A 12,996-nucleotide genomic window follows, 5' to 3' on the forward strand; every position below is an offset into this window, starting at 1 on the left:
TATATAAAAAATCAAAACTTCCTTTTTAAACATACAGTATAAAATTACAACTGATTATTATTTTATTTGATAATAAATTACACATCTAATAAGCGCAAAATTGGGATGCAAAGTAAATGAGTGGTAGAATCAAAACACGAAAAAAGCTTGGATAAATGGCAGAACCTGCTCCGTTATATGGTTCAGGTAAACCATGATCTTGTAAAGAAATTTTCCCTTGGAACTTTTGACTTAGAACGGGCTGTGACAAAACTGAGCGGGGTTGATATGGGCCTGTGAGGTTAATGTAGAAGCCAGTTGCATCTAACATGTCGCAAAACTGTTCTCTGTAGTCTGTTTGCACCACTGATTTGGGAATATCGATGAGAATGTTGTTCCAATTATTTTCCGAAGACTGTAAATATACATATTTAGTAGGTTGTTTAAAATGAACTATGTTTTCAATTTATTTCTCGTCCCATTTGATAATATAGAAAGAAATTTCAAAGAATTAAACTGTACCCTCGCGACTCTAATGAAGCGTCGTTGATTGTTAAAACACGATTAGAAAATGGGATCTTATGTGCTAAAGGTATCCTAATTTACCCCATATTCCTATTCGGTTTAAAACGGCCAATTTTACAACTTACATATGGCGGCCAATAGTCGACTTCAGCAAGTTGGGGTCTCAAATTGCTGTTTGGGTTTCCATCGACTGCGAATCGGCTCCAGTATGTAGAGAATATATCCGAAGCCAAATCATCATTGTCCGTGAAAGTTACGCTGTTAAATAAATGGTGCAAAGTAACGGTTTTCGACCATATACTTGACAACCCTTTCTACATGCAATATCTATGTTTTTATTTACCCATATCCTTCAGGTGACTTAAAAACAAAAATAATTTCCGACGAGTGAAACGCGTATCCACACACGCCGTCCACGCTGTTCCATTCAATACATGCTTCCCCTCCGAAAGGATATGCGCTGTTGTACAGATATACCGGAGCTTGGCCAGAAACTTTTGCAGCAGTTGACGAAACGGACGCAAATCTGTTGGAATATATCCAATCGTCAGCTACACGTTAGTATGCACAAAAATATCTCTAACGATATAGTTTTTTTTTTTATTGTATACCTTCCGAGCGCCCTGTTTGGGCAAGCAAAAACAAGATCAGTCAGTTCCTGACTCAAGATGTCGCTATAGTCATAGTCAAGCCCAGGTCTCGTGCCTGCTAGTGCGATGTACGCGTTTGAAACTATTTCTCCGTTTGTGGGTCCAAGAATAGCATTATTAAAGGCCTAAACAAAAACAAAATGTTTGCGGCATGTTTAGCAGTGGTCTGTATATATATGTATAAATATATAGTAGGGTGGGGAAGATGGGACAGCTTTACCACATAATATCCAAATATCCTGATCGTGTTTAAACAACTAACAGCATATGGGAGTATTAAGCATACGGTTTAACAATTTTTGAATGTTTTTTATTTTCTACCAAATGGGAGCAGAAAATAGAATGAAAAGATATCCCATCTTCCCCCACCATAACCAACTGTTACAATTCATTTTATGTTCAGTTAACAATTACTTACCTGAAATAATAATTTACTCAAAGTCAACCCAACGCCATGAAAAAGAGCACTCGCATATATCATTTCCTCATTATTGGTCCCGAAAATGATTTCTTTATCAGTGTTCCATTTACCCTCTTGAAACAGCTTCATATGTTGGTCGGAAAAATCAACCCCATCAATGTAAGGCCGGAATGGTTCGATGCCGTTGAACAATTCTCTTTGTAGAAGACTTCGAACCATTACCTCAGGGGTGCAGGTTGCAAGCACCATAGGGTCTATTGATCTGTGGGAATAAAGGGCTTTATAGTAATCGCTTACTTTACATTGGTTTATGCGGCTTTGTGGGATTTAATAAAAGTGACCAACTTTAGTACAGTAGGGTGGAGGAACAAAGGACAAATTTTAACTGTATTTTCTCGTCCCATTTATGAGTAAACAAATAACATTCTAAGAATTATAAAACGACAGCCTCATGACTCTCATAGACCGTTGTTAATTGTTTTAAACACGATCAGGACGCTTGGATATTATGTGCTAAGATGTCCCATCTTCCCCTGCACAGGGGAGGGGGTACGTGTTACCTTCGCTTTTAAAGATCACAATACAACTAATTACTATATATATATATTGACCTGAGACAAGTAATATCACCAGCAGCACACTTAATGGCTTGTAGAACTCTCTCGGTTACACCAAGAGCTTGATCTACTGTAATGAAAGCCATTGCTGCAGGGTTGCTTTCTGTAAGTGCTCGTTTAAACAAGTTGCTGCTTTTGGCTGAAATGAGATGATAATGAACTGACTGTGCACCGGCACTTTCTCCAAAAATCATCACCTATTATCAAAAGATTTTTGGTATACATCTGTACTACATTGTTATGTATAAAAAATTAACTCACGTTGTCCTTATCTCCACCGAACTTCCCGATGTTGTCCTGCACCCATTGCAGTGCTAGTTGCTGATCTTTAAATCCTTGATTCGCTTCAATAAGATTTCCATTTTCTTTAAAAAGAAGAAATCCAAACGGACCTGTAGTTTATAAGCGTGTTAGCATTTGAACACGTGCCATTAAAACTTAGTTTACAAACCCAATCTGTAGTTAATAGTAACTACAACGGCGTTGGCAGCTTGGCTGATCCAACGGCCGTCAATTTCAGAGTCGGTTCCGCTTCCAGAGAAAAAGAATCCACCGTGAATGTATACCATTACTGGGAGCTTTTTAGTCGGTTCTTGTTCGGGATCGGAAAGATCAAGAGATGTTGGCACGTTTACGTTGAGTACAAGGCAGTCCTCTGTCATCAACGCACCCTGGGGATTCAGGTTATTTATATATAGGGGTATTTATTATGTTTTTTTCAGAACAACGAGACATAAATGAGTGTAGCCTAATTTTGTATAATATTTGCGGGTGGGCAACTACAGTCTTTCAAACACGGATGTTCTGTTTCATACCGTAAACGAGTAACATATATGGAGAAGCAGACGGGACTTAAAAAACTGTAGGTTAAAGGTAGAGGCGCGCTAACCAAACAGATTATACTTACGTCACAAAAACCGTCGTCATCGCAATGTTCCATCTGGTAGCACATCCGATAATCAGGCACCGATGCATTGAGTGCTTTAGTGAAAGCGTTCACTGGTTGCGGTGGCATAAACCTGTAGATTTAAGTTGAGTTCTTAACAAATTTAACTCAATAATTTGAGTTGCTTTTACCTGAGTGGTCCTATGGGAGGATTGGCGTATGGAATGCTGTAGAAAGCTTGAGATTCTGGATGCGAGGCGCCATTGACTAGTCCACTGTTTATTCTGACTGTTGGATGAGTCTCGGAATAGGTGTAGTCAATTTTCATTCTTTTTGGGCGGAACGGGGTTGGCCTGATTGGGACGACATGTTCATGACGTTGAACTATGCCGGTATCTTTAGAACCTGTCTCATATTTGATTTCCTGCTCGAGTTGCTGGATTATTGTAACAACTGCGTTTGCTATTGCATTTGAATGCGCCTTAACGCATACAATGCATGTCAAAAATAAAATGATACCCGTGTATCGTAACATCGTTTAAGAACTATTTTTGCAAGCACAGTAACTAAAAAGGCGATTCCTGCTGGAGCATATAAACATACAGTTAACCTTACTTACGCAAAAACCTACAGCTTGTCTAATCCTGTACGATTGGTTGCTATATATATAGGATGGACTCCGTGGGGAAAACCGAGACCCAAAACCTCAAAGTTTGAGAACCAAGTTCAATAAACTGTTATCGTGTGTGAGTGTTTGCATTTTAAATTTTTGATGCTTTATTCTACAGGATCGAAATGTCCGAAGGTCAAAGTTGCCGTCATTATACATGGTCGGAATGTTAAGGTCAAGATGCTGTGACGCTTAACCTTTTTAATTACCTCGTCGCCTTGGCGACAAAACAGGTTAATTAAACAGTGGTGATTGGAAGCATGAAGTGCAAATGTTATACGAGACAGAATTAGCACTTACGAGACCGCTAAACAATTGAATCTTGCAGTCCTGCACAAAGTACTTAAGATTTTGTCACGTAGGCTGCATGTGCACCTGTAATATTTATTCTGTTTTTATCAGCTAATTTACAAAATGCGTTTGTAATGTAGACAGGATGCCGTATGGTGGACGCATACCCGACAGGCCCACACGTGTCTTCGCTCTATTAACTAAATGAAATATTTGTTATTGTAATTGCACAGCTGAACATGTTGTTGATAATGTAAATATGGATATATTTTGCGCTTACAGTTCGTATGCTTTTATAAAATGTCGCACTGAAGCATATAAACTCACGGTGTAGAACGTAGATAAAAATGTAAAGTTATGTAGTTTTTTTAACTGTTAATTTTTTGCTGTGAAAAACTACATAATTCATATTCTAACAAAATGTTTATTGTCATGTTATTACAAAATGCAACATTAACTGTTTAAATGTCACCAATTACTATATATGTACATTTGTAACTAGCTTGTATGGGTTTTAGTCTCCATGTTTACACATGAATTTATTTTACTGCGAAACGAGTTCGGAAAACAGAAGTTTCTAGATTGTTCTATTCGATTAATAAACATTAAAGTGTAAGGTAATTGGTGCCGTACGTAAAAACAGACTTTCCTGTTTTCTGTAATACGTTTTAAGCAGTAATATTGTCGTTTGGAGGTAAAAAGGTTGCCATTCAGCGTCACTTGAGACTGAGTTATGTTGATTGTTCTGTATTGTGTTTGTGTTTGATTTCATGTGTTGTCACTACGTCACCATTAAATATTTCTTTCTTAAAATGTATTAGATGTATCTTAGAATCGTAAGTGAGAAAGGACATCGTTGAGTTTACTATTTTGAATCATTGCACTCTTCCTGTAAGAGAACTGTAGTATTTTGACAAATATGACCGATTATTACGAAGTGTTAGGAATACGAAAAGAAGCGACAGAATCTGATATCAAAAAGGCCTATCGAAAACTTGCACTGAAATGGCATCCTGACAAAAATCCAGACAACCAAGAAGAGGCAGAAAAACGCTTCAAGGATATCAGTGAAGCATATGAAGTGCTTTCTGATAAAGACAAACGTAGCGTGTATGATAGGTACGGCAAAGAAGGTTTAACAGGTGGAGGGGGAGGTGGGGGTGCTGGTGCAGGAATGCCAAATTTCCACTTTGAGTTCCACTCTCCTGAAGATATCTTCCAGCAATTCTTCGGTAATCAAAATCCATTTGGAGATTTTTTTGGTGAAAATTCATCGTCTCGTCGGCAAAGAAACCAAGATCCTTTCGCCGGCTTTGGAATGGGTACTGGCTTTCAGTCGTTTGGTTTTCCAGAGTTTAATGATATGGGATTTGGTGGCACATCCAGTTTTACATCGTTTAGCAGCAATAGTGGCGGGGGTGGAGGGTTTCGTGGGAAGTCGGTAACAAAGACGATAAAAACTGTAAATGGGGAACGTGTTGAGACAAAAAAAATTGTTGAGAATGGCTCAGAAAGGGTGGAAGTTAGGAAAAATGGGAAACTTACATCCATTCAGGTAGATGGGAAACCTGATGACTATCAACTCGCTGTTGAGTTGAGTAAAGAAGAGAATGGCCCATCCACTAATCATGTTACTAAGCGGGTGCATAGTCGGTCCAGTGGATTTTCTCCCTTCAGTAACTTTGGCTCCTATCACGATGATTTTGCTGATGAAGATCTACAAAGAGCAACAGAGGAGAGCATTATAGATGAACAGAAACGAAGGCGAAAGAATAAAAACTTAGGAGGAATGAAAGCTAGTAATTCCAGAAATAAAAATTTTTAAATTGTTTTCTTTGTTCCTGTTAATTGTATCATATTTGTTAATAGAGATGTTTATATCTAAATCTATGTAAATCTAATTGTAAGTGCGGCCCAAAAAATGCTTAAAAAAACTTAGCAAATATACATATGCTAAAAAATGAAACTCTATTTCTTTAATGACTTTTCTGATTTAACTTATGTAAAATTTTTGTATGTCGCTTTCTTATTTAGTCTCTATTTTATTTTTATGCGCTTTTTGTTTAGTAAACAGTTCTAGATGCGCTATGTAAGGTTTACCGTGGGTGATGTTGTTGTAACTTCGTTCTGTGAACTTTATGTTGTGTACCATATTCCCCATTCATTTGACACAGCCTGTAGTTTAATGTTTTACTCTGCACTTTAGAAACTTGAAAAAAGGCAACTCTGGTCACAGCGCAGATTCACCAATATTTTCTGGGAACATTGGTTTATAAGCTGTGTATTGTTATACAATATGCTATCACTTATTTCTTAACAGAATTTTTTTTTAGAACATCAGTGTAGTAAATATTTGGTAAAACACAGTTAAACTGACTTCTCATAAATAATGAGCGATTCCGATTCTGATTTTTCTGACAATAGCGAAGCCAATGATGATGAAAAGGTTTTAAGACCAAAGCAGATTAGAGGAGTTGCAGACTTTGTTGATCTCTCATTCCACCCCTCCACCACTTACACACTCGCTACTGCGAATATGAATGGATATGTTAGACTGTAAGACTTATATGTATGTTATATAAAAAGATGTAGCACTTTTATTAAAATAAAAGTAGAATTTATTTGATTACTTTCATAGTACTTAGAAGATGGCCGTATACATTTAAAAGTTCATTTTGTTCCTGAAGACCCATTAAGCTGTGGTTTACTTCCTAAATTATGTTGATTAAACTGTTATAAATTCACAATATTGTTTGTATACATTAAGAACCTCTTCTCCCTAACTATTTCTCCAGCATTGGAATGAATGTATTATGTATATTTAGTAGTTAGTCATATCCACAGGCATCTGAATATTGTTGCATCACACATAGATATAACTGCGTTCCTGGTGAAGAATGTGAACAACTGGCAAAAGTTCGGGTCAGCAAGAAACCTTGCAGAAGTCTTTCCTTCTCATATGACGGCGAAGGTTCCTTTCTATTATGTTATCTTTTCTTTGTTAGTTTGCAGTTCTCGTTACACCATACATTGGCTCAAATGATATTCCTAGTCAAAATATACCCATTAATATTACCACATAGCCAGGTTTCAAACGTAACTAAGGTGTACTCGTGTACAGATCTAATTTTATATTTTTTACACTGCATTATTTATAAACATTAAACATTATAATCAATAAGATAGATTTGTTCCATAACTTTCTTAGGAATGTGTCTCTAGCTTAAAAAGTGTGGTACCCGTGAGTTACCAATTCAATTAGGATTAGGTAATTACAAATTTAGTGTAATTGATTTAAATGGAGCTGTTGTAACAAATTTGTTACAGATACTGACTTTTTTTAAAGTCCCTAATCCCTATATTATTAATTTTGATAAAAGTAGGAATATTTTAAGGTAGTGACATAAATTTACAAGTACACCACTTTTATCAATTCCTTAGATGTTTTGATACTTACCAAGGACCGAACCATGCATTTTGTTTCTGCGGCCACCGGAAACTTAACACGAAGAATAGAGGAAACTCATCGGTGAATTAATATTTCTGCTGCGTCTCCAAATTGCATTGCCGTTTCTCAGCTTTTCTTTTGACAGATCCGCTCCATACTGTCTGTCAGTTATTGATAAAAATTTACTTGCTACTGGTGATGATGATGGAACAGTTAAGGTAGGAATTCTATCTTGTGTATATTAGGTTACTTTTACTGTACAATTGTACACAACCTCAAAGCAATAAATTGTTTACGTGTTATGCCATATAATAGCATTATATATACCTTTTGTTTGGGATAATGGACCAATCCTCACATAAATCTCAGGTCCCAGGTCATGCCATGCTGCACGACCTCACCGGCAAAGAATATATATTTTGGTATTAGGGGCACATGGGTTTTTGTGTTACAGTGGTTAAACAAATGCTTGCTTCATAACAGGATGAAACTAGATTTAAAACTATAACCCAAAGGTGGCTATTGGGTTCTCCAAATTCTTAACTACATGGATAAATTGTATAAAAATAAATGATTACTAACAAAGTCAGTGTATTTAAGTAATAGAAGCTCTGTTAAAACTGCTGTAGCCCCCGGCACACAAGTATTAGTTTATTTATATTCTGTATGATGCATTAACAACAATTTTTTGTTTGCAAGGATTTTTGTTTGTGATATGATTTAAACACACTCATTCAGTATTGTCTTTTGTTGTTAGGTGTGGGATTTGCGGAAAGGCAAAGATGCAGTCATGACCTCGGAAGATAAATTCGAAGATTACGTAAGCGACATTGCTGTTGACGATAAACGTCGTTTGATCTTCGCTGTCTGTGGAGATGGTACCATGGCAACATTCAATGCTCGCCAAAGGAAATTCATCGTTCATTCTCAAAACGAAGAAAGTGATCTTTTATGTGCAAAAGTTATCAAAGTTAGTTCTCTGAAGTTTCATTTTTTAACAAAAATGCATTGGCCATTGCTTATTATATTTTTGTTGTTGCAGAACAATAATAAAGTTCTTGTGGGTTCAGCGGATGGCCCTATTCTACTGTACAATTGGAATGAGTTTGCTGCCCCATCAGATAGGTTCCCAGGTCACCCTGGTCCTGTTGATTGTATTGCAAAAGTTTCTGAAGATGTCGTCTGCACCGGTTCCGCAGATGGTTTAATCCGGTGGGTGAAATTGAATGAATGTAAATTATCCTCATTCCTCACGTGGTGGAGCAACAACAGTTGTTATAAAACTAGTGTTTCGTTTCGCACGCCTTGTAACTGTGCTATTTGCCATTTTTTGTAATGCAACACTGCTAATTTGTAACCTCATAAAGGACTGCCATTTTTTTTTTTGTAATGTAATTCTGACAATTTGAAACCAATAGGAGTCTATTAAAGTGGAGAAATTGTCTTACCTAAATGGAAACACAGGCACAAGTAATAGTAGCATCATGCCTTAGACCCAAAAATTCTGTGCTAAAGACTAGAGGAGTCTCAACCACTATTCCGCAACTCCACAATTATGATATTATAATCCTGCGCAATTTCGTGATTATGACAACATCTATATCCAACAGTGCTGTTCACTTACTCCCAAACCGTTTTCTTGGTGTTGTTGGTGACCACCATGGCTTACCTGTGGAAAAAGTTGAAGCAACGCACGACGGAAAGTTTATAGCAAGTTGTTCACATGATAACTTAATTAAGTAAGTGCAGTTCAACGAAAATTTAAATATAAAACGTGGTTTTCTTAACCATTTTGTTGAATGCTATTCCGCTTAGTTTATACAGTATTCGTTGATATCGATTTTGGTTTCGGTCTGCGTAACGTAATGCGGGTAACGGGTGATTGAATAAACAATATATATATGAACTATAATATGTCCCACTGTAATATAATAATATATGGTTTGATATAGTATGATTACATCATAGAGTTGCTCTTTACAGTTATGCTACTGTTGTTAGATACAAATTTTAATTTTGTTGTTTTACGTCTCCGTTGTTTGCTTAAGGTTGAATAATGCTACGGGGAGTTTTAGACGAGGTTGTAAAATACAACTGGCGACTGGCGAGACAGCAGGTTTTTTTGATAGTGAAATCTCGGCCTTCCTTTTTATGTGTAAAAAAATTGTCTTATTATGTGTAAAATAAAACTTAGTATATTGTTGCGATATAAACTTATCCTAATTGTGGTCCATTTAGTCTTACATGTATTATAAAATTTTTACACTCCTTATTTGACAGATTTTGGAGCGTAGACCATTTGAAGTCAGTCGAGGTCTGTCCGCGTGAAAAAGCCATCAAGCAAAAGAGAACAGAAAAGATGTCAAAAAGTGGGGTTGGTCACGGCAAAATGGCATTCTTCTCAGACCTAAATAATGACATCGACACCTCCACGTATATTAATTCATCATCCAGCTCTGACCAGTCGGACAGTGATTCAGATGACGCAAGTTGACCACCGATTTTTAGTTCTGTTTTTTTAACTGCCAAAATAAAATAAAAAATTACAGAAACGTAGTTTTCTAACCGATGCTGCAGAAGAAGACATTTAGTCTTCGATTGACTAAAACAAAAATGGTAGTAAAGCAGGATATTTTATCACGGAAAATGCCATTTAAAACAGTTTAATTACTACTTGGTTGGCCATAATGCGTAAAGCGCTTCAAATTGTTGCTTGCGTCTTTCGAATGAGTCACTCTTGGCCCTGATACAAACGGACATAACTCATTACACCGGTCACCAGCCAAAGACAGTATAGAATAACAACGCACAACTAGCACGTAAATGTACCACCGCTGGCACAGGCATTTGTAGTATTAGGCCTTACATTTTTACCACACATTGCTTTGTTTTTACTTGAATGAAATACACAATGTTATAAATACGTGTGGCACACGGCACGTTTTGTTACTATATGTTTTACGTTATGGACGTAAGTCGTTTATGTCGGTGATTATACTGACCAACGCTTGCTGCAAGCCGTTGTTTGGGTGTGTCACTACTAGGAATTATGAATGAAAATGGTAAACATGCGAGGATGCACGCCACTGGTTATATTATTCGGGAAACGTATTTCTTGGAATTGTCTGCGTCTGGCAAAGTTGATTCCAATTGTTTTTGTTTCAGGAAAGTGTGTCTGGTAGAACGTGGCGGTTGTAAACCAATTCATACTTAACATTTCGGCAAGTGAAAAATCGCAATATAATATGGTATAGCGTGCTTCAGATTCGGCTTTAATTTGGTATGTTCTTGCAAACCTGTGACGCACATTGTGGTTGCCTTTAGAAGTGACTGATAGCAAGAGCCGGTAGTCAATTATTACTACTTTTATTAAGTGATGAAACGCGTGCGGTGTGCCCGCCTCTGGTTGGAGTGCACGCTGTACCGTTTTAATTGGCAGAGGTGCCAGTCGAATTTGGTCTCGTTAACGCGGCAGACGTTATCCTTCTCACCACTGGCCATTATTTATGTTCAGAGGAAATGCGAGGGCACAGCGTGAGAGTGCTGTGAGACGTTTCGCCAGCTGGGCAGTAGGGCACTCAAGCTGCTTCGCGTTCACAAAGAGGGTAGAACAAAAGGCGGGGCCATCTTAGATGGTAATTCATGTTACTGAGTCCCAAGGGCTAAGTGGATTGTCTTTAATATGAACAGGATTAAGTCGCTTTCGTGGTAGAGTGTCAGGTCAATTTGTAGCTGCAGTATAGTTCTATATTGATTATTCCGACTGAGTATTTTGTCTGGTGTTTCCCCCAAGGAATTGCTTTCTTTACGCATATGATCCCAGGCGACCTACGTTTTGTATTTCAGTCTAAACTGTACTGCTTGCAGTGAAGAAAGGCGTATTTGTTTGATACACTAGATTTTGTTATGCACATAGGCATTACCTAAAACCGTGTTTTGCTTAACTTGCAGTACGTGTACGCCGATTTCCGTTTCAAAGAGATGAAAATGTTAATATTGAGAACCAACTAGTTAGCCTATATAGTTTGAGTGAATATTCGATGTGGTTTACAAAGCTTTTCAAATACATTGGTTTATCAGGAAGTCATCGTAACACGAATAAAGTGCAGAACTGTCTACTGTCGAGTACTCTACAAGTCCAGTAAAACACTATTAGTACCTAGGTGAAGTTTTCTGTGACTTGCTTGCCACAGCACAGTATGACGTAAGGTCGCATGCGTGACTGTACTTAAACTATGGACGCAGAATTAGCATTATGAGTTAACAGACAGTTGCGGTCCAAATATGGCATTTAGTTTAAATATAGTTTTTGTAGTTTTCGGTGCAAGAAATAGCATGTTAATAAGCCAAAGGAAAAAGTGTATGTACCAAGGAAGCGAGTAAGCGATTGATATAAAGCGTTATTGATTATAGGTATATTGCTGGCTGGTTTACTGTTACAGGATGTCTGGTCTCCATACCTCATATTGCAGTATTAACTGTTTGACAGACTTGGTTGACTAAAACTATTGACGTACATCGTTGCCTTTTTCTACTTTGGAACATGTGCGTCGGTGTGTGTTATGGTGTAAATGTTCCTAATCTGTGTAGTATTTTTGTGGCGCAGAACTTTTTGTTTATCATTGCACGAGCACACGAGTCTCTGTATTACGGTCACATAGTACCGATATCAACATTAGCAACAAGTGTGAGAAAGTTTTTAACCCGGCTAAAGCCAGTTTTAACGGATAAGGATAAACTTCAATTATACAGTAATAGATAAATTTTTAGTTTACTTATATTATTTATTCTAATTTGCAGCTTTTGTATGAGGATACTAATATGGGTGCTAGCCAGAGCTTCCGTAGTGGTAATATGATGACGTAAATTCAATGAAAGGTTAATTGTTCCTGTTACAAACACTTTTCGGACATTCTTTTTACCAGTCACCGTATTGTAGAGTTTCATGTTACATATCTGCCTAAAATATTTCTCTAAATTGTTTCAACAGTATTAGATAGTACACGGTGTTTTTGTTAAAATAAGGTGTTAATTCATTTATTATGGCGAGACTCGTTCGCCCTAATTTCGAGCGGGTCTCACCCGCTCAAAAACAACCATGGCATCCGATAAGATGGTTCTGGCAATATTTCTGGTCCAACCAGAGTCACCGATGGTCCTTTTGGTCGTTTGGGCACAATATGTCGAACGTCGACCAGCAGGAAAAATCCACTTCCTCGTCGGAGGACAATAAAGACGAGAGAGATTTATTTATCGATGAAAAAGATTTCTGTCAACGACACCACCCCAGCGACCATCATCTAAAATTTTGCAAAAAAGCAAATTGGATCCGGGTATGAATTTTTGATCTTGCAATTAGACATGCGTGTTACCACTTAATTCTGTAGTAGGTTTGGGCAAGATTGGACACCTTTTCATTCCATTTTCTCGTTCTATATTAGTAGTAAAATAAGTAATTCCAACTTTAAAACGGTATGCTCACGATTCCCATAGACCATTGTTAATTGTT

The 12,996-nt window shown here is 37.3% G+C and overlaps 4 protein-coding genes across 6 annotated transcripts in view; 3 read left to right on the forward strand and 1 right to left on the reverse strand.

Moving 5' to 3' along the window:
- Positions 1-44: 44 nt before the first annotated feature.
- LOC149740170 (uncharacterized) lies at positions 45-4,168 on the reverse strand. The gene is made up of 10 exons (XM_089871578.1): positions 3,270-4,168; positions 3,100-3,211; positions 2,644-2,863; positions 2,454-2,584; positions 2,187-2,389; positions 1,573-1,837; positions 1,116-1,279; positions 848-1,030; positions 630-762; positions 45-394 (listed from the first exon to the last, which is right to left on the reverse strand). Exons 1-10 carry the CDS (start codon positions 3,611-3,613, stop codon positions 86-88), a joined length of 2,064 nt encoding a protein of 687 aa, XP_089727704.1. The 5' UTR covers positions 3,614-4,168; the 3' UTR covers positions 45-85.
- Positions 4,169-4,511: 343 nt separating this feature from the next.
- On the forward strand, positions 4,512-6,374 carry LOC149740171 (dnaJ homolog subfamily B member 6-like). The gene has a single exon (XM_089871604.1). The coding sequence runs from the start codon at positions 4,959-4,961 to the stop codon at positions 5,862-5,864; it is 906 nt and encodes a 301-aa protein (XP_089727730.1). The 5' UTR covers positions 4,512-4,958; the 3' UTR covers positions 5,865-6,374.
- A 53-nt stretch (positions 6,375-6,427) lies between these two features.
- On the forward strand, positions 6,428-10,039 carry LOC149740172 (WD repeat-containing protein 55-like). Its single transcript, XM_089871600.1, has 8 exons — positions 6,428-6,595; positions 6,913-7,010; positions 7,481-7,568; positions 7,633-7,705; positions 8,245-8,457; positions 8,530-8,699; positions 9,098-9,226; positions 9,768-10,039. The coding sequence occupies exons 1-8, from the start codon at positions 6,429-6,431 to the stop codon at positions 9,979-9,981; spliced, it is 1,152 nt and encodes a 383-aa protein (XP_089727726.1). The 5' UTR covers position 6,428; the 3' UTR covers positions 9,982-10,039.
- Positions 10,040-12,459: 2,420 nt separating this feature from the next.
- The window catches only part of LOC149740173 (phospholipid-transporting ATPase VD-like), a 28,997-nt gene continuing 28,460 nt past the window's right edge, over positions 12,460-12,996 (forward strand). For 2 of the 3 annotated variants that reach the window (XM_089871568.1, XM_089871566.1), the window contains exon 1: positions 12,461-12,820. In XM_089871568.1, the coding sequence (XP_089727694.1) occupies positions 12,530-12,820 (291 nt within the window). In that variant the 5' untranslated portion in view covers positions 12,461-12,529. Of the gene's footprint in view, positions 12,821-12,996 lie in introns of all 3 variants that reach the window. The other variant, XM_089871564.1, reaches the window with a different exon arrangement.

Source organism: Ciona robusta, chromosome 2 (genome assembly GCF_009617815.1).
Source record: "Ciona robusta chromosome 2, ASM961781v2".
Lineage (NCBI taxonomy): Eukaryota > Metazoa > Chordata > Ascidiacea > Phlebobranchia > Cionidae > Ciona > Ciona robusta.